Raw genomic sequence first — 20236 nt, 5'->3', positions numbered from 1 at the left:
CAGAAAATAACCTAGTTAGCAGAAAACATTCTCCAACTATGAAGAATTTTGACTTAGATACGTCATTAGTTTTTAAAAGGTTTGAGATATTTAAGTGGTGTAAAAAAAAAGGAAGAACCATAGACATTTGTTTGTGATGTGATGTTTTAGGTTGCGATGAATTCAGCATGATTCAGAACCGAAGAAAGGATTAAATTTATAGAGTTCAATATGATTAAGAAAATATATTGTTAACAATATTGGTTGATTTAAGGAATACAAAATCTCCAAAATCATGGTAATTTTACCTTGTGTAAATGATAGACGAAAATGATTTGTAGAATATTTTATATATACAATAGTCAATCGAGGATAATAGTAAATAGATAATCAAACTAAATTATATAAATTTACGATTGTGATTGGTTTTATATAAATTAACGGCTGAGATTTAACATTCTATATATAATTTCCTATTTTGTAGGTATACGTTATAAAGTTTAGATAATATTTTAGATAAGATTCTTAAAGATTATCAAACCGGTAATCCACAATATCTCGTAAAATCATCTATAGTAAAGATTTGATCTTACGAACCACGTTTATTAAATAAATTTTAAATGAACGATTTAGATTAAATGTATACAATTAACGGTTGTGATTAAATAATTAAACCCGATTTTAAGATCCATTAGTTTGAGGAGATCCGCGTGTTAACCCAATTAGGAATGAAAATTATTTCATTTTGAAAATATAGTGTAAATTCATTGTGTACTTCAGCTTTAATAGTATAGATATTAGTCCTGCAACGAAGTATTTCTAGGCTTAATTCTATTAAAATTTTATTAAAATATTATTCGCAAAACAATTTTAGTTATGAATAATCACTGATCAACAGATGAAAGCTTACATTAATACATGATATAAAACACAATCTAAATATATGCATGGCATATAGTAGGTGAACTAGTGGTATGGGCTAGCCATCTAGAGACAATTCCGATTTCGACTCTATTGTAGGCAGACTTCGTGTACATTTTGGTGAATATATACATATACTCGATCTGAAAAGAAAAAAGAACAAATTGTAGAAAAGTTCAACCAGTACAAAGCATAGCTCTTAATTATATTGTATTCAACAACTCGAGCTTGAAAACGTGGTAATGTCTTGAATAGCAATAAAGGAGCAGCAAACCCATCTTGTTAGTATACCACAAAATCCACACTAGCTACAAATGTAGATCAAAGTTATCCAAACATTATATTTGTTATATGTACTTAATTCACTTTTGTATATATTATCAAACATGGGTTTCAAAAAAATTATTTGACCAAATCGGTGGAGGATCTATGTGATCTAATGGTTCAATGCGGAATTTTTAACATGCTAAATTAGTCAATGATGTACTACTTTTCAACTATTAAAAAACAGCATATTCTGAGAATAATATGGATTTTTCATATATATACCACAATTAACATCCAATTTCTAAACCAGTCAATTGATATGCTAATGTTACTCATTGAAACAAAAAATCTTTAGTCAACATCAAGTTCGTGAGTAGTACCTTCGTCCATCGTTATAACGTCTTTTTTTTTTTTTTTGTTGGACAAATGACAAAAAAACAGGGCCTAACTTGTGCGATAGAGACGTGGACACGTGTCGTCTTGTTTGCAGTTTTGTCCGTATGGAAAACGCTTTCCATGTTCTGTAAACCTCAAGGTACATTGAACAGTTTCCCTTTCGTTTTTGTCCGAAGCCCTTTATACCTCAAACCTATCAGCTCACTACAACTGTCCTCTCTTTAATATTTTTTGTTACAACATTTGGCAAATATACATTTCAAAGAAACGCGTCAACAAAAAACACGTGAAATATCTCTCTCTCTCTCTCGTATATATTTCGCCATGGTTACTGTTCAATCATTACGCTAATTCTTGTTTTTGTCTTCCTCTGTTCTAAAATTCAGGCCCCTACACGTATACTATATCTTATATACGACTGACTAATAATATAGACGACCAAAACTGCATGGACGGTTCGTAAATTTGATTAAATCAACCAACAAAAAGTCAATAATTTCTTTTTTGGTTTAGATGTCTACTAGCACTTACTATGTTAACCATTCAAATTTTGTAATTTTAAATAGATATATTTATAGAAAAAAATAAGTACCTGTAAAGATTTTTAAAAAATTACATATTACTTAAAAAATATTACAGAAAAAAAAAATCTCAAATTAATTAGTCAGATGCTATATATATGTGTCCAGTCGAAATGTCTAATTACCAAATTCAAAAATCTTAATTTATTTTTCCTTATAAAAGACTTATAAATTTAATAAGTAAAATAAATTAAGAAAACATTAAAAAAATAGTACGAGGAAGAGCCAAATCAGTTCGGGTAGGTTCAATGAACTCAAGGGGGGAACTAGCATAAATCACGACGATCTAACTGACACACGTGTCAGAATTCAAAAAGTGTTTTTGAGATAAACACAAAAATGGGCCCTAGTTCCAGTACACACGTTAATTAGCGGCGGTGGATTCACCTATACCCTCAGAAAAATATCAAACCATCTCTATGTGTATATATATATATGTATAGCACATTGAGATCCAAACATTATTGTCAAAATAAGTAACATATTAGAGAGAAACATATAAAAATGGGTCTTCAAGAAACCGACCCGTTAGTCCAACTGAGTTTACCACCGGGTTTCCGGTTTTACCCGACCGACGAAGAGCTTATGGTTCAATATCTCTGCAAGAAAGCTGCCGGTTGCGATTTCTCTCTTCAGCTCATCGCCGAGATCGATCTTTACAAATTCGATCCATGGGTTTTACCAAGTATGTTATACTAACCATATTTTTTGTAAAGGAAACAATCTTTTACTTTTCTTATCATAGATTCATAATTTTGCTTGGTGTGAATTTGTTTATATATATAGGTAAAGCACTATTTGGAGAAAAAGAATGGTATTTTTTTAGTCCGAGGGACAGAAAATATCCAAACGGGTCAAGACCGAATCGGGTTGCCGGATCGGGTTATTGGAAAGCTACGGGTACTGATAAAATAATATCAACGGAAGGACAAAGAGTTGGTATTAAAAAAGCTTTGGTGTTTTACATCGGAAAAGCTCCTAAAGGCACTAAAACCAATTGGATCATGCATGAGTATCGTCTCATTGAACCTTCTCGCAAAAACGGAAGCTCTAAGGTAAAACATTAATTACTACTATACCTTATATAGTATTATTTTCTTGTAAAAACTTAAAACTATATCTTATATTTTCTTGTAGTTGTGTAACGTTTTTTTTGTTTTTGTTTTTTTCAGTTGGATGATTGGGTTCTCTGTCGAATATACAAAAAGCAATCAAGTGCACAAAAACAAGTTTACGAAAATGCAATCACTAGTGGTATGGAAATTAGCAACAATGCTACTTCGTCGACAACGTCGTCTTCATCTCACTTCGAAGACGTTCTTGATTCGTTTCATCATAATGAGATGGATAACAGAGATTTCCACTTCTCTAACCAAAACCAGTTCTCTACGCTCAGACCGGACTTAACCGAAGAGAAAACCGGGTTCAACGGTTTACCGGAGACGTCGAGCTTCGGCTGGGGTGGTTTTGCTGGCAACGTTGATCAGCATAACTCGGTGCCAGAACTCGGACTGAGTCATGTTGTTCCTAGTCTCGAGTATAACTGTGGCTATCTCAAGATGGAGGAGGAAGTCGAAAGCAGTCACGGGTTTAGCAACTCGGGTTATGGTGTTAACCCGGTTGGGTTAGAGTATTCGGGTAGGTTCGGGTTTATGTGATGATTTGATGATTCAATGCTGAGGCCATGCAAAAAAAATAAAAAATAAGTCGTCTATTTAATTTTGTCCCGTACGCGGAAAAAATCTTATGTATTTGAATTTTCAATTCTTTTGGGGTTTAGAGGCAGACTCATAGATTTTAGATGTAGTTTTGTAATCTTTCATGCCTAGAAATATTGATGTCTAGATTTCGCGACCTTTTTTATGTTGTTGTTGTCAATAAGCTTTTGAATTGGAATTGCATATCTATTAGTATTTGAAAGTGGAGCGATGAGGTAGCTGAAGTTAGGCGTATGTATAACAAAAGTGGGCTTCCTTGTTTGACCAGCTTGACAAGAGATTGTAGAGAAACAAACAGTTTATACCGTACAAGTTTCAAACACATGTTTATTGCGGATCCACTGTATATGCCTTTGCATTTACGGTGTGAATGATAAAAGTAAACTCTAGATGGTCCATAAACAAGTGGATCACATAAAAAGATGAAAAAGGTAAAACAGATGTAGCTAGGTATTGCGCAACAAATCGATGTAACGCATATGAAATTGAATAAGAATCACGCGATAAATGCAATGCATACAAAATTTCGGTTAGTCTTTTTCTTATATGAATTCTCTTTTTTTAGCATTTACCATATATCGGATCTTGAATCATCTTTAAGAATACCCAAAATTTAGCACTGATCATCGAGTTATAATGATTCTATTATAATTTGAGTGTAAGAGAATTTTCGGAATAACAAACCCATTTATGTATTTCCGAAAACCTTCTTATATAGAACCATGGTAATGTAACATACTAACATGTAAACAATAGTCGGAAAATGGTCGAATCTAAAGATCCATCATTAGATATCTAGATCAACTTAATTAGCTTGGTTTGCTCTCAAGATGGCTGAATCACATATCCTACGATTGTCGGAAATTTCTAAGTTATTTATCATGTTGACATGCATAACACAACACACATGCATCCAACCAAAAACATACAAAATTAAATCATATTTACAAGTTCCATTAAAATTTGGATAAGGTGACTAGTACTAGTAGTCTGATAAGGTAAGATATGTTTTAAAGGCCAGTTTGTATGATACATACGGCATAGAGATAATAACTATTGATTGGCCCATGGACGTGCCCAAAGCAGAATTCAGGTTAGGATATAGCAAAATATTTGGTAATTTCTTTTTAGAATCGGAGCTCAACAAAACTCAGATGAAGGCATGTATATAAGCAAGTATAATTGCATTTTTGTAAAAATACATCTATATAAGTTTTTTTTTTGGGGAAAAGTTTATTTATATAGTTAAGAGTTCTCATATTTGAATAAAACAGATGTTTTATATATCCTATAGTTGTCGGTTATGTCTAAGTTAATTATCATGTTGACATGCATAACACAGCATGCACCCATGCATGATGCATCCATCAACCTAAAAACAAACACAATTAAATTGTATTTTACAATGGTAATTACTAATTAGTAGTCTGATAAGGTAAGATATGTGTTGAAGTCTAACACACATGCATCCAAAAACTAATTTCCCAAAATTATCAATTTAGCCACACCACACGCGAAAAGGGTTTTTTGGCTTCAAATATACGAGATGGGAGGGGATTTGTATTAATTAATTCGATTGTGGTTAGACTTCAAAGCAAACGCAATATCTTAAAATCATAACAATGACATTTGTGATTAGAATTTAAAAATACATTTAACCGAGACAAAATAATTATATTATTTTTGTATGGCTTGTGGTATTTTGCACATGCGTGATATACGACGGGTGGTTCGAAAAGATCACTAATCACTTATAGCTGACAAAAGCATTACACACAGCATAATTAAGGAGCGGTCCTTAATCACTTTCCTAAACTAAGCTTTAAAACAAAGACATGATTTGTTAAAAAAGCATACGACTAATACAAGAATCCAAATCCATTCTCTTTCTTTTTTTTTTCTTTACGGCAATTTACGTAATTAACTCTGGACATAATCACCCCTCTCTAGATGTACTGAATACATACGCGTGACGTCACAATGTACGTCTAGAATATTGAATCTATTTTTTTTCTAGTAGAGTTTAATTTACAAGGACACATTTTATAGTAGCAAATTATTAAATTTACAACTAACAGAAGAATGTATTATCTTTTTACATTTTACAAAAAAAGAAATACAATTCTAAGTTAAATTCATATATTTAGACTCCATATATTTATATGTATATATATATATATATATATATATATTTATTTTTTTGCTTAACTATTATAAAACTGCAATAAATCATAAGGAAACGGTTTGTTTTTCATGTACAATACTTAAGTTGACATTTTCATATAGATAAAATATTAATAGTTTCTTGATAGTGTTAATATATGAAAACGTCAACTTAATATATTGTACTATAAAATTCGTAACTATAAGTAAGAAATAGAATCTATTTTAAAAGAAAACTAGATGATGATCCGCACGTACGTGCGGGTGTATTTTCAAAACATAGTTTACTAGTTTAGTTTTCTTAAATAATGTAATGTGACTTGGTTTTTTATAATTTTTTATTTCATTTAGTTGAAGGATTAATGACAGCATTTGTTAACTGGAGTAGTATAATAGAAATTGTTGAATTGGAAAACTAAAGTTTATAATGAGAAAGTCTTGAAGATAGTATTGAAAGAAATGTAACCGAAGTCATACATGCAGGAAATGAAAAGAAAAAATGGAGAATTATAATTTAAAGGTTCTTGAACACTTCTTTGAAGAACACATTGGTTGTTTTTTTCTTTGGTTTGCCATCTTTATCAACGATGAGCACCTTCAGTCCCTTTTTGGAAGTAACTTTTGAGAGAGCAACGTAGAGCTTCCCACACAAAATGAGCACCTTCAGTCCCTTTTTGAAAGTAAATACGATTAAAATAGTTTGCCACATCCTCCTGTACGTTTGTGTGGGAAGGTCCGAAAACATTGTTTAGCTAATTGCTGCAAATATTTTATTTTCGACTAACCATTGAACATGTTAATCTTTGCAAGACGGATCAAGCAATTAACTGGGCTACCTTCTGCCTTTTCACATTCATCCCACATGTTTTCAGCAAATCTATACAAATTAGTTTCTGCCATTTTTTTGAGTGAAAAATGTGTTTATCGCTAATAATCTTTTGGGAGGAGTATACATCATCGATGAATTCTTCTATTATTTATATTAATACTAATGGAATTAATTCTTCTATTATTTATATTAATACAATTCTAAGTTAAATTCATATATTTAGACTCCATATATTTATATGTATATATATATATATATTTATTTTTTTGCTTAACTATTATAAAACTGCAATAAGTCATAAGGAAACGGATTGTTTTTCATGTACAATACTTAAGTTGACATTTTCATATAGATAAAATATTAATAGTTTCTTGCTAGTGTTAATATATGAAAACGTCAACTTAATATATTGTACTATAAAATTCGTAACTATAAGTAAGAAATAGAATCTATTTTAAAAGAAAATATATGAGATTTAAGCAAGGGTTTAAAGATAAAAAAAAAGTAGGCTTATAGTTTTTATTAACAATAAAACATATGTAATGCTACCAATGTTTTGTATGAATACATTTTACATTCCTTCAAATAAAAAAATGTTTATCTGAACTATTTGTTTGGTATAGAACCCTATTGGTACTTTGATAGAAGATATTTTAATCGCTCTAAGTAAGCAGTCCAATACCAACTAATTTATATGCGATCGATTATGTGAAAAAATAGCTAGTGACTTTCTAATTATGGAATAAAAATAAAGCACCACATGTTCAAAGCAACTAAGGTACAAAAAAGTTAAACTTGACCACATTCTTCGAATAGCTAGAGCACTGATCAGTGATCACTTTTGGTTGCTTTTTTATTGCAAAAAAGTTAATTGTTACGAGGAAAAAACTCACCAGGATGACCAAAATTAAAATCATATTATAAGGATTGAAGTTAATTAGGCTACCATTATATATATTTGGTAGTGTAAAACTGATCAACTTCACCATCATATGTTATATCGAATTCCATGGTTTGCTTGTTAGTATGGGTATATATATCTGCATGTATAATTCAATGTATGTAACTATGTTAGAAAAAAAAAAGACTTTTGAACCTTTTGATTGACATTTTAAAAGTATGTGTATATATGCATCAATACTTTCATATTGGAAAAGATAAACCACCGGTGTGGACATGCATATCTCCAAGATTAATCAAAAAAACATCTTTTTTTTCTTTTCTTTTTTTCTTACCTGGTTGGATATATGTACTAATGTACATATCAAATCTTGTTGTCGGATAATTCTATATGATTAATCAAATTATAAGGACCAAATTAATTACTGCAACACTAGACTAGATTTATCAGCTGTAAGAGAAATACGAATTCATTATTTTAGATTCGAAGTCGTACGTACGTAGACAAGATAATTATTGTTATTGAAACTTTAAAATTAATTAATTAATGTCTTCTTCTTTTTTTGGGTCAGAATTTTAAAATGTCTGTTTGATAACAACAATAAAGCGAATAATTGAAAAATATAATAGAGACAGTATAAAAAGAAGTACAATATATATATTAACCACAATTTTAAAATAGCGTTCCTTGTAAAAAAGTACAATATATTAACCACAGTTTTAAAACAACAACTAGGTTCGGACCCGCGCTCTAGCGCGGAGGAAATAATTATATATATAACTTTTAACGGATTATAATATGTTATATTTTAATTTTATTACAGTACAGTCGATTATAGTAAATCATATATTTTTATAATAAGTTTAAATAAAATAATAAAGGAAAAATCGAGTAAATATTCATATACTGAGTTTTGATACAATTAAAAACATGGTGAAAATTTAACAGCACGAAATAATATTTGTCGATAAACTATTCATTTTAACTATTTTTGTAGTAAAAGTAGGAATATACGTAAAAATTACATGTTTACAATATATTTTTTGAAGGTCCAACCCGTAACATAATTCATTTCGTAAAAAACATTATTCGTAACTCGCTTTATCATTATAATTGTGATTTTAACAAACTACCCGTGAACTATCGAAAATTTACATAGTTTGATATATAATATATTTTATCAATAAAAATTATGTCTCCAAAATTACATTTATGTCTTCAAAAAAATATTTCAATATTTTAAATTCTAAAATTTTTATATATTTGAACCTTTTACTTATGATATCTTGAAACTATTTGAAATTTTAAATATGCTCAAGTAACAATGGTTTTAATATTGGTCATACTTATAATGATTTTAAAGCATTGTCCAAAATATTTAATCGAGTGTAGTTAAGTATTATATGTCCGTTTTGAAAAATTCAAATTGCAACATATGCAAAAGAAAATTAAATTTTTATTAAATATTTATATGATATATTATAATATCATAAATTATAAATAATATCAAATAAAAGTGAAAGAAGAATAATATTTTTTAAATAGATTGTATTAAATTAGTTAGAGAAATATTAGTAAATCCTATAATTAGTTATGGAAATAATACAATCCTAAAATTAGATTTGGAAAGTATCTGGTGTATGTATCCAAAACCATTAATCTATCCAACTTTAAAAGATCCAATTACAAATTTCGGGTAATTTTCTTAAATTGACCCGACCCAGAAACACTTTTTATATTTCTCTTTTACTAATATAGGGATTAGATAAATGGATAATGAGGAAAATGGATGACTTTTTTTAATATACACTCTTGAATCGAATATCCAACACTCTGGCTCCACAATTTGACAATTAGCATCATTACTTTATTGTCTTTATTTTAATTTCATAACAATCTCACAATTCGAAAGCTGGCAAGCTGATGGATAGACAATACATTTGCTGATCGTTCTAGTTTTAGATACACAACTAGTAGTATTTTATCTTTTCGCTTTTGCATAAATATCTCTACTTTTTTATCTGCACTAAGTCAAGATTGAATGATAATTATTTATTTAGTTTTAATGACCACAAAAGTTATTCGGATCCTTCCATTGCCACCTCTCAAAATAATCCTTAATTATCCCTTTATATGAGGTTTTAGTTTCCAAAAGATAAAAAGGATTATTTTTTTTTGCCTTTATCTATTTGTATGTTTGTAAAATGTAAAATAATTGTTAAAAATACTAAGCTTTTAGGTCTGAACATAATTATACGAAAAAGAGTTTGAAGAAGAACAGTAAAAACAGTACAAAATAAAATTATAAGATAAAGGAATAAAATGTTGCTGTTGTTTTTTTTTTTGTCTATCAAGGAATAAAAAATATTGAGAATATAGTTTTAGTAAAATTCTCATGACTAGTAATTATCAAAATAGTATATTTCATATCGAAAAAATGGGATGCACCGCTTCTATTGGAGCCAATCATAAAGTGATATCAAAAGAAATATAATATTTTAAAATATAATACTAATATTTCATCATATTTATATATCAAGTTTTAACTAAAAAACAAATGTCAAAGACCCGTATTCTTTGTATTATTACTAGAATCTAATAAATTTTAAACTCACTGCATAAACAAATGATAAATTTTGGAAAGAATAATTATTAAACATTTTTATATAAAAATAATTCAAAGTGGTCACAAGTGCAAATGACAAATTAAAGCTTGACATGACATCTGAAACGTATAAAGAACAAAAAAAAAAAAAGTTAATTTGAAATTTCCCACACCGAACCGAACCCCGCCATTCATTTCCACATCATCCCTTTTTTTTGTTGCCTTGTGTGGCAATTTACAGTTTTCCACGTGTCGACCTGACGCTTTCTCAGAGAATAAACATTCTACTATTCGAAGCTATGATCCTTGACAAAATTTATGCGATTTCACATCGATCTGTTTATTTTAAAATCATTACCGTAACATTATTTTCTATTTTTAAAGTTTATTTATTTTTATTATTATTGTGTATAATATAGTTCTAAAACATGGAATTTTATATTTTTTGATATAACAATAACTATTCACAATCGGTTTGTTTAAAATCTTACAGGGTTGCATAAAATTAAATAATTTATTTATGTAAAAGAAACTAAATTAACAGTGACTTAATTTTTCATATATTTTATCTTTGTGTATTTTGGTGAAAACAAATTTGATGTCGTTGTTAATTAATCGCAATATATATCAATGTCGTGGTCGGTCGTGTCGAGCCACACTTCGAGCTTTGAGGCTATATAATGAACACACTGACGAATATAATGGCATCATCATGTGGTTAAGAGATCTTAAGAAAGTCATTATCGACTAAAAAATCTCTAATTTACCCTCTTTTGGCTTTTGGTTAGTATGGTAATTAAACAAGTTTTAGACATGATTAATCATACTTTGTACATGTGTCGATATGTCATAGCCCATTATCTCCTTTTAGTACAAAACCAAACTACACTAAACTCGGCTGAATTATGGGGTTTTCTGTATTATTATTATTCATCGCAAACACTTGCTAAATATCCGGAAATATATCACATATGTATTTATATAATGTTTCTATATAAAATAACATACGATTTATAGCTAAGTACATATAGATAATATAAATTAGTGAAATGGATAAAAAAACAAATGACATGATATAATCACATTTTTTTAATTTTAAATCATCCTACACATAGATGATATTTTTTTTTTAAAATATTTGCTTTCAAACAATAGTATCATTTTTTTTTTCTGTTAAGACAAAATTCATACTATTCGATTACTGTTATTTTAAGTTACAGTAATTATTTTCTGTCCCTTTTCGTGTTGATAATTTACATTATTACGTAGCTCACACCTATAAATTATTTATTAGATCTCTACAGTAGGTAAAAACGTAATAAAAACCTATTGATTTAGATAGCTACGGTAATTAATTAATACGTTTTGATCGTCCACAAAAAAATAAAATAGAAATACCATATTATGTGTAACTTAAAATCCCATAGACATTTATGGGTTTTTTTATTACTCGCGTTATATATAAATCGTTACATAAATATTTTGTAAAAATATATTTAGCAGCCAACAGAAATTAAAGAAAAAAAAAATACGAGTGGAGACGATGGTGTACGTACAAAAGATTCCAGACGATAAAGACCAATTTGATTTGTCGTTTTTATTCATTCCATTTAAAAAAAGAAACAAAAACAAGATTACTAAACGCCTACTCTCTCACCCATTTCTCATTTTCTTTTCAAGAAGACCAAAAAAAAAAAAAAAATCAAGAATCTCTCCGATCATCAACCTAATGGAGAGTACAGATTCCTCCGGTGGTGGTCTTCCTCCGCCGCCGCAGCCAAACCTTCCTCCCGGCTTCAGGTTTCACCCCACCGACGAAGAACTCGTAATCCACTACCTCAAACGCAAAGCTGATTCTGTTCCTCTCCCTGTCTCCATCATCGCCGACGTCGATCTTTACAAATTCGATCCATGGGAACTTCCCGGTAAATCAAACAAATCCAAGATCAAGAAACCAACAGATCCATTAAATTCTTATTTATTAATCTTGTTTTGTTTTGTGTGACAGCGAAAGCTTCGTTTGGTGAACAAGAATGGTATTTTTTCAGTCCACGTGATCGGAAATATCCAAACGGCGCTAGACCTAACCGAGCCGCGACTTCCGGTTATTGGAAAGCCACCGGTACAGATAAACCGGTGATTTCAACCGGCGGTGGAGTGAATAAAAAAGTCGGAGTTAAAAAAGCTCTAGTGTTTTACAGTGGTAAACCACCTAAAGGAGTTAAATCAGACTGGATCATGCATGAGTATCGATTAACTGATAATAAACCTAATCATATCTGTGACTTCGGCAACAAGAAAAACTCTCTCCGGGTACTTTTTATTTAATATCCCTTTAAATTTAAAAGAAAAGATTTGATTGGTTGATATTGATTCTTGTTTTATTATAAAACACTATGTTACAGCTTGATGATTGGGTGTTGTGTCGCATCTACAAGAAAAACAATAGCACAACAACATCTCGACATCATCATCATCATAATCATTATTATTTAGATCATAATGATAAAGATCATCGTTATGATATGATGATGATTGATGATGATCGCTTCCGTCATGTTCCTCCTAGTCTTCACTTCCCAGCGATTTTTTCTGATAACAATGATCCGACGGCTATATATGATGGAGGCGGCGGCGGAAACTACTCGATGAATCATAACAACTTCGCGTCTGGATCGAAGCAGGAACAGTTATTTCCACCGGTGATGATGATGACGAGTCTAAATCAAGATTCAGGTATTGGACCGTCGACGTCGTCGTCACCTAGCAAGAGATTTAACGGTGGAGATTGTTCGAATATCGTCTCTTCAATGGCGGCAACGACGACGCCACTAATGCAGAATCAAGGTGGGATTTACCAATTGCCTGGTTTGATGAATTGGTACTCTTGAAGAAACAGAAAAAAACCAAAACAAAATTCGATTTTTATATTTTGAAAAATTTGTGTATAAGGTTTGAGTAATGTTAGGGGGCATTGGGGTTATTTTTAATTACGGTTGATTTATTACTTTATACGGTTAAAATAGATTGGAGAAGTGAGGCAAACATATAGAAAATTACAATGATAGGTCAAATGTTTTTTTATTTCTTCTTTATAAATGTTATTATTCACTTAATGTATAGGTGTTTGCAGATTGTTGTATAAACTGAGAGGCATATATAAAAAAACATATTAACAGTTGTAGAAACTTATTTGTATTTTCTTCAGCTATACACATTTTTTTTTGTAGAATCATCAGCAGCTTCAACATTCACATGTTGTGCTGCAAAGCCTGCAAGCCTGCAAATATATATATTTCGTCTCATATATGCAAAAATGTTACATAAGTATGTATGATCGTAATGCAAGTAATGGAAAACTTCAAACGTTTTTAATATGTCTCCATTAGAGTGTTACTATAAGTTATAACACATGAATAGATGTTTGAACTCTCGAGATATAAAATATACGCAAATGTAATATACACATGAATAGATATTACATGCATGAACTATTGACATTGGATGATGACAAAAAAAAAAAAAGAACTATTGACATTGGAATATTATTGCTAATGAACGTTTTCTTTTTTTTTGGAATAACGACATACAGTATTGTGGCTCTTACTTGAAAATAATTCTGTTACATATATGACTGGCTAGTGGCTACCAAATCCAAATATGGAACAAAAATTAGATTGGTTTTACCCTCAAAATGATATAAAAACTAATATTTCTCTGATAGAATATTTCACTTCCTAATTCTTGTTTTTGCATGATTGTATCCCTGAATGCTCTGTAAGGACAAGGTAGGTTTCCCTATTTCAAGAAGAAATACAAATTTGATATTTGTCTAATCGATAAATACAAAAGAAAAGGCAGATATGTTTCCCTGAGTAGAAGAAATCGGAATACAATTTTATATAGGAAGAAACAATTCATCTCTTTAATTATAATTCTCAAATAATTATAATTTTTAATTAAGAAAGGGAAACCATGGCAAGTAATGAAGTTGAATCTAATAAATTCAAAAGGCAGCTGAATGATTTTGTTAGCCGAGCCTCTATGCACATTTTAGTAAGTTCATATACAGTACTATAACATATTTTGGGATGTTAAGATATGAAATGTTTTAGAAACGTTAATATCAATGTGATGGGAATAAGACCAATTTTTGTTTCCGTTATAGTTTTTCCAAAAGTTTCTGTTTCCGAAACGTTTTGAAAACAGAAAAATGGACTTTGGAAAAAGTTTTCATGCAACCTACACTATAACACAATTTAATCAGTACTAATAAATTTAATAGAGCACTGCGATCTGTTTATTAAACTGTAATCTAAGGATCAGATAAAATTGTCTCTCGGGTGTATTCAAGATTCTAATTATTTTTCATACATACTTTAAGAGATACATCCATTTGAATATCTTCATCTCCTCCGTATCAATCTCAAATCTCTCTAGCCACTCTATTGGCTGAACTCTGTGTATAATATATATACAATGTGATGGGATAAGACCCAATTTTGCAATTCTGCTTTTCTCATTCCTGTTATAAACCAAAAACATGACTTTATCTTAGATCAATGTTCTTGTGAGTCATATGCCAAGAGTGATATTTCATTTTTTTTGGGATGTAGTAAGTACCTTGGAGGGCTCAATGGATGTGGTAGAACTTGAAGAGGTTTCAATGACAGATTCCGAGGTTCTAGCTTCTGATTTCTCGTTTGAGTAACTAAAATCAAGAAAACAAGAAAACACCACAGAGAAGAAAACGTTAGATTTAGAGACTTTGTTCTGTCTTCAAAAAACAAGAATGTACCAAGATAGTTGAAGAAGTGTGATACTTACGTTGAAAGTATAGTGACCCAAATGAGCTCCACGCAATCTACCCATAGAAGTCGTTGTTCCACAGGGACCAAACCGTATGTGACCAAATGAGCAAATGGCCATAGCTTCCACCCAGCCTGCATCCAGATCAAAGTATGTTTTAACTTTTAATCTTGAATCTTGAAGATACAGAGGAAAGAGATGAATTAGGTAAGCTTCTTACTGTTAACATAGGAAAGAACGTAGCTTTAAGTTCTTTAAAGATGCTGATAGGTGATTCAAGACGCAGGAACCCAAGAACCGTAAAGTAAATACTGTTCCATATAGCCGACCATACAGTTTGATCAAAGGCAACTTTCACAGGAACAACCCACCAATCTTGAAAAGGGAAAAGCTCCTCACAGAACTGGTAATAGAAATGAGACAACGATCCATGGAGAGTGAATCCCACCAGCCCTGATCTCAATGTTCTTGCTCTATCAATCTCAAACAGCGGTTTGCCTTCATAACACTGAAGAGAAAGATCGGTAAAAATTGTCATCAAAGGATTCAAAACTCACAGCAACAGAGGAACATAGAGAAAGAAGTAAAAAACAAGAGTACTAACCTGAGCTATCCAATCTCCTACAGAATAGACAATTCCACTTATGACCATTTTGGCTAGAACCGGGTTCTGCTTTAACGCTTCTTCGTAAGCAACCCAGTTATGTTGAGGAGCATATCTCAGTATCTCAAACAGTGTCCATCCCTTAAGAACACAAAACCACAAAAAGACTCAAGAAAATTCCATAGAATCTTGATCATGATCAATACTTCAAGAAACATCAAGTTCAGTACTTACATGCCAGTAATCATGATCGATGGTGAGCAATTTGGAAATGGCGTAAGAACCAGCAGCTAAAACGATCGTAGCGTTAATGGTTCGATCGATCATCTTCTCCATTTCTTCGTTCTCTCTTCTCTTCTCATCTCCCGAAGAAGAAGGAAAGCCTTCTAAAGAGAGCTGACCTTCGCTCGTCGCAGCAGCGCCAAACCCTACAACCACCGTTTCGTTACCATCTCTCTCAGTCTCGGTGCTCATCAACACCACCGAACCATCCTCGTGGTCCGTCCGGTCACGGCTCTGAACCGGAATCACATCGATTTCGTCTCCGATCAACGCGCACGAAACACAGTTCCTCTGTTTTATCTTTCTCAGGAGAATTTGGGAGGAGCGGTGAGGTTTCAACAGAGAGTGTTTGGAGAGAGGGAGGAAGCTACGTGGAGAGATTGAAGTGTGGAGTGAAGCAGCAGCAGCAGCCATGGAGGAGACGGTGGAGAAGGAGCAGAGTCGACTCGGTGATAACTCAGAGAGTCAGACTCGCTTCTTCGGTTTCTCCGAGTTGGGGAATTTGAACGGACGTTATCATATGTGAGTCGTGAAGATTCTACCACGTAGCTGTGTTCCGCTACGGTTGTTTAATTATAATCTAACGGTTATCAATGTTTTGTTGACTTTATTAATATGTCTGACTTGTGATTAACGGCTGCGATTAGAATCTCTGGAGCGTTACGGTGTGAGCTAGAAGTTTTTGGTTTTACCTTTTCACGAATAGAATAGAAGATTCTTTTGGATGAGGTAGGGAAACTGTCCACATGTAACATAATACTAGATTCTTCTCACACACACAAAATACTAATCTTGTTTTTTTTAAAAAGTTATAAAATCTTTTCATAGAATTAAATCAATATATGTGATGCAGATATTATATATCATACGAAAATGATGGGTCTAAATTCTCCACATATTTTAGTTTTAATGATAGCCAATTATCTCTATAATTATTGTTGCCAAAGAAAAAGAACAAGCAAACAAAATTTTTTTTTTATAAAGATTAAATCGATTTTCTGTTAATTTGCATATTTCTTATATATGTACTCATTATTTAAAATAAAATAAAATTTTAGGATATATATGTTTTCTCCACATCATAATCTTCGATTTTTAGATTCGTAAATTTGATGTCAATTAAAAAACCAAATCTCATATATATATATCAAATGCTATATACGGAAGATTAACAAAAAAAAAAAAATTAGAACTTCTTTTTTTTGTTGCTGTATAAATTAACTTTTATTAGGAGATTTAGGAAAATAATAACAATTTTACAGTCAAGTATAAGACTACCAAAAAAAATAAAATAAAAAAATAAAAAAAGTATACGACTACCAAAATCAAAATCAAATAGACTTGAGAATTAAGAAACATATTAATCTAACTTTAGGCCATGAAGTCTATCACCAATCCCACTTAAGTTAACTCTTTTACTAGGCCCAAGTCCATTATTAACTTAAGTGAACTGATAAATTTCTACTAGGCCCAAGTCTATAACTAATTCAAAAAAGTTAATAGTAGATATAATGTTAATGATTGTCAATATCCGACCTTAGCTCAGTTGGTAGAGCGGAAGACTGTAGTCTGTGACAGGAAATCTTTAGGTCGCTGGTTCGATTCCGGCAGGTCGGATTCTTTTATATATAGGAAAACGACGTGGCTTTACAACACTCTGGGTTAAGAAACGACATGGTGTTCTCATATGAAAATCAAAGACGGCACGAAGTAGTCCTTTTAACAAGTTGCTTACCACATGCTTCAAACATGCTTTGGTTGCCTGACTTGGGGTTTGGACGTAACGCAACGTAAGCCTAGTGTTTATTTTGCACGATGATCAAACTATTTCACCATACTTAACAAAGATACTAACCTACACCTATCGAATTATTTTCTCACATGACTTTAAGGTGAGTGACTAATTTATAAATAGGAGCTTAATCGAAAGGGTTTATGTAATGCTGGATTGTGGAATGATCAAAGTAAACATGTAAAATCAAGTGGTTGTAACAGTATAGTTATTAATATATTGTTTTGATTAGGTTCAACCTTTTTGTATATTTTGATGAATGATATGGATTTTCTCTCTGAAAGCAACCATATTCTTATAAAACCAATGTCGTCATTATTAAATAGCTTATGGTATTTTTTTATATATGAAATAATCTTAACCAGTAGATTTTAAATGGTGGACAAAGACTGAAATTAAACATTTTCTAATATAACTATTGCCACACAAAACTGAAATATCACCAAAAGATATATTCCCAACTATAATGATGTAGACACTTGTACAAGAAATCAAATCAAAATCACATCATCTCCATAACTACGAACTTGAACCACATTAGCTAAGAGATATATATAGACCTTTTTAAATCTTGGTTTATAAAAATTTGTATTCTTAATTAATTTAGTATTGGCTTACCATTTTCAACAATCTACATTGAATGTTTTATACTATTCAACAATATAAAAATAGCCATACCTGCCTGCTGCCGTTTTGTCACCGAAACTATATAATTCAAAGTATGAATTCATAAATGCAAATATTGTTGGTGAAATGAGAAAAAAATATAACAAAAAAATATTACAATCATGAATAAGAAAACATTGGAAAATTTTGAGGTGTTTTGTCATGAGACAATGACAAACACAACACCCAACTGTTTTGTACATGTGTCAAGCTACTCACGCTTCCTTCATGACACCCAAAGCCTTTGCCACTAAGGAAAAAAAAACACTTCATTGTGATGACATTAATACCGGAAGGTAGAGACCTTGTTCGAACCTACGTACCTTTCTTTTCCCTATAAAACTAATATGTATTTTCATACAACAAATTACAATTATTGCTATGTTATGTATAATGTAAAGCATTAGTGCATGTTTAACAGTAAAATTAACGAAAACTTTTATAAGAATGAACATATGTACAAGTACTTAATATACATTTTCACATTAACATTGAACGACAGGTTACTTAGTGTGGGTTATACGTGTGTACGTCCAAGACTCCAATCTCAAAAATACTATTCACTTTCATTTACTTTGTAAACTCTCTCTCACACACATGTACACGAGTGAATGACTTATAACTTTTAACTAATTCCTCGTCCTTTATTTTATTTATTTATTTATAGCCACAAAATTCAAGAACTTATAAAATCTTCAAACCCACATTATAAAAAGAACCAAAAAGAAGAAGACACAGAGAACATTCTTCTCTGATACCAAACCTGGCCGTGTCTTATTATAAGAGTTTTCGTTCTTGTTTTTGGTTCTTGATTGCTCTAAATCTGAATCTTTAATAAAGACAAAGAAGAATTGATCAAGATCATTCAGAATGGTTTGTTTCTGTTTCTTGGTTGATCAGAAAAGGAAAGTGAAACGGAGCAAACCGGCGGCTGGAACTTGCTCACGGTGTGGCCATTGTGCGAGCATCGCCGACATGAAGACTTCGACCAGATTTTGTTTCATTCCTATTTATTGGAGATCTTGGAGAGCTGTCGTTTGCAGTTTCTGTGGCTCTGTTCTTAAGTCTTATCGTTGAAATCAGATCATTGTCTTTGTTTTTTTTCTTTGCTTTAAATGATGAATCCTCTCTTAAATATTAGCAACACAAAGGTATATATATATTATGATGTAATATGTATATGTATGTGTGATGGTAATAGTATAGAGATCATAGGGTTTTGTTTAATTTGCTATGGTTCTATCTCTACTTGCAAGAGGATTTTTCTTGACATGTTGAATCTCTTGTAATGAAACGGAAACTATATGCTTTAGTGTTAGTGTATATATATCGTGTGGTGTTGGCGTGATTAGTGTGTTGAGGATGTCATCTAATTTTTGCTAATTTTTCTAATTTAATAAAACGAGTTGAGTTTCTTATGAAAATTTTGGAGTATTCAATTATAATTTCTTTTCCCCAGCTGAATAGTTGACTAAACTTCTTAATCATCATTGATGAAAAAAGAAAAAAAAAAACTTCTTCAAATCATTCTAGATCTATATTTATAATTTGTTATAATCAAATGATGTTGTTAGTACAATTCAATCGCAGTGAATATAGTATCCATTCGTATACTGAAAATTAATTATACGACTAATTTAAAAGCCTTTTAATTTAAAAGCCTCAAATGAAAATGAGTTCATCAAATTTTAATTTAAAATAAATTAAATATGAAACTATAATT

General features: G+C 31.0%; 4 protein-coding genes and 1 non-coding gene across 5 annotated transcripts; 4 read left to right on the top strand and 1 right to left on the bottom strand.

Annotated features, from left to right (window-relative positions):
* Window positions 1-2606: 2606 nt before the first annotated feature.
* On the top strand, window positions 2607-4057 carry LOC17898958 (NAC domain-containing protein 19). The gene is made up of 3 exons (XM_006305354.2): window positions 2607-2829; window positions 2931-3199; window positions 3317-4057. Exons 1-3 carry the CDS (start codon window positions 2649-2651, stop codon window positions 3800-3802), a joined length of 936 nt encoding a protein of 311 aa, XP_006305416.1. The 5' UTR covers window positions 2607-2648; the 3' UTR covers window positions 3803-4057.
* Window positions 4058-11892: 7835 nt separating this feature from the next.
* On the top strand, window positions 11893-13558 carry LOC17897921 (NAC domain-containing protein 18). The gene is made up of 3 exons (XM_006305094.2): window positions 11893-12285; window positions 12369-12673; window positions 12766-13558. Exons 1-3 carry the CDS (start codon window positions 11904-11906, stop codon window positions 13249-13251), a joined length of 1173 nt encoding a protein of 390 aa, XP_006305156.2. The 5' UTR covers window positions 11893-11903; the 3' UTR covers window positions 13252-13558.
* Window positions 13559-14610: 1052 nt separating this feature from the next.
* On the bottom strand, window positions 14611-16559 carry LOC17899838. Its single transcript, XM_006305074.2, has 6 exons — window positions 16008-16559; window positions 15774-15914; window positions 15390-15677; window positions 15188-15303; window positions 14984-15071; window positions 14611-14885 (listed from the first exon to the last, which is right to left on the bottom strand). Exons 1-6 carry the CDS (start codon window positions 16467-16469, stop codon window positions 14880-14882), a joined length of 1101 nt encoding a protein of 366 aa, XP_006305136.1. The 5' UTR covers window positions 16470-16559; the 3' UTR covers window positions 14611-14879.
* A 1027-nt stretch (window positions 16560-17586) lies between these two features.
* Window positions 17587-17672, top strand: TRNAY-GUA. The gene is given in 2 exon segments: window positions 17587-17623; window positions 17637-17672. It is a non-coding gene; the product is annotated as a tRNA-Tyr (tRNA).
* A 1489-nt stretch (window positions 17673-19161) lies between these two features.
* Window positions 19162-19792, top strand: LOC17898900. Its single transcript, XM_006304300.2, has one exon. It carries the CDS (start codon window positions 19384-19386, stop codon window positions 19588-19590), a length of 207 nt encoding a protein of 68 aa, XP_006304362.1. The 5' UTR covers window positions 19162-19383; the 3' UTR covers window positions 19591-19792.
* Window positions 19793-20236: the final 444 nt, after the last annotated feature.

This window comes from Capsella rubella, unplaced genomic scaffold (genome assembly GCF_000375325.1).
Source record: "Capsella rubella cultivar Monte Gargano unplaced genomic scaffold, Caprub1_0 scaffold_1, whole genome shotgun sequence".
Classification (NCBI taxonomy): domain Eukaryota; kingdom Viridiplantae; phylum Streptophyta; class Magnoliopsida; order Brassicales; family Brassicaceae; genus Capsella; species Capsella rubella.
Note: the sequence above shows the minus strand (reverse complement) of the source record. Positions and strands in the feature narration are given on the sequence as shown.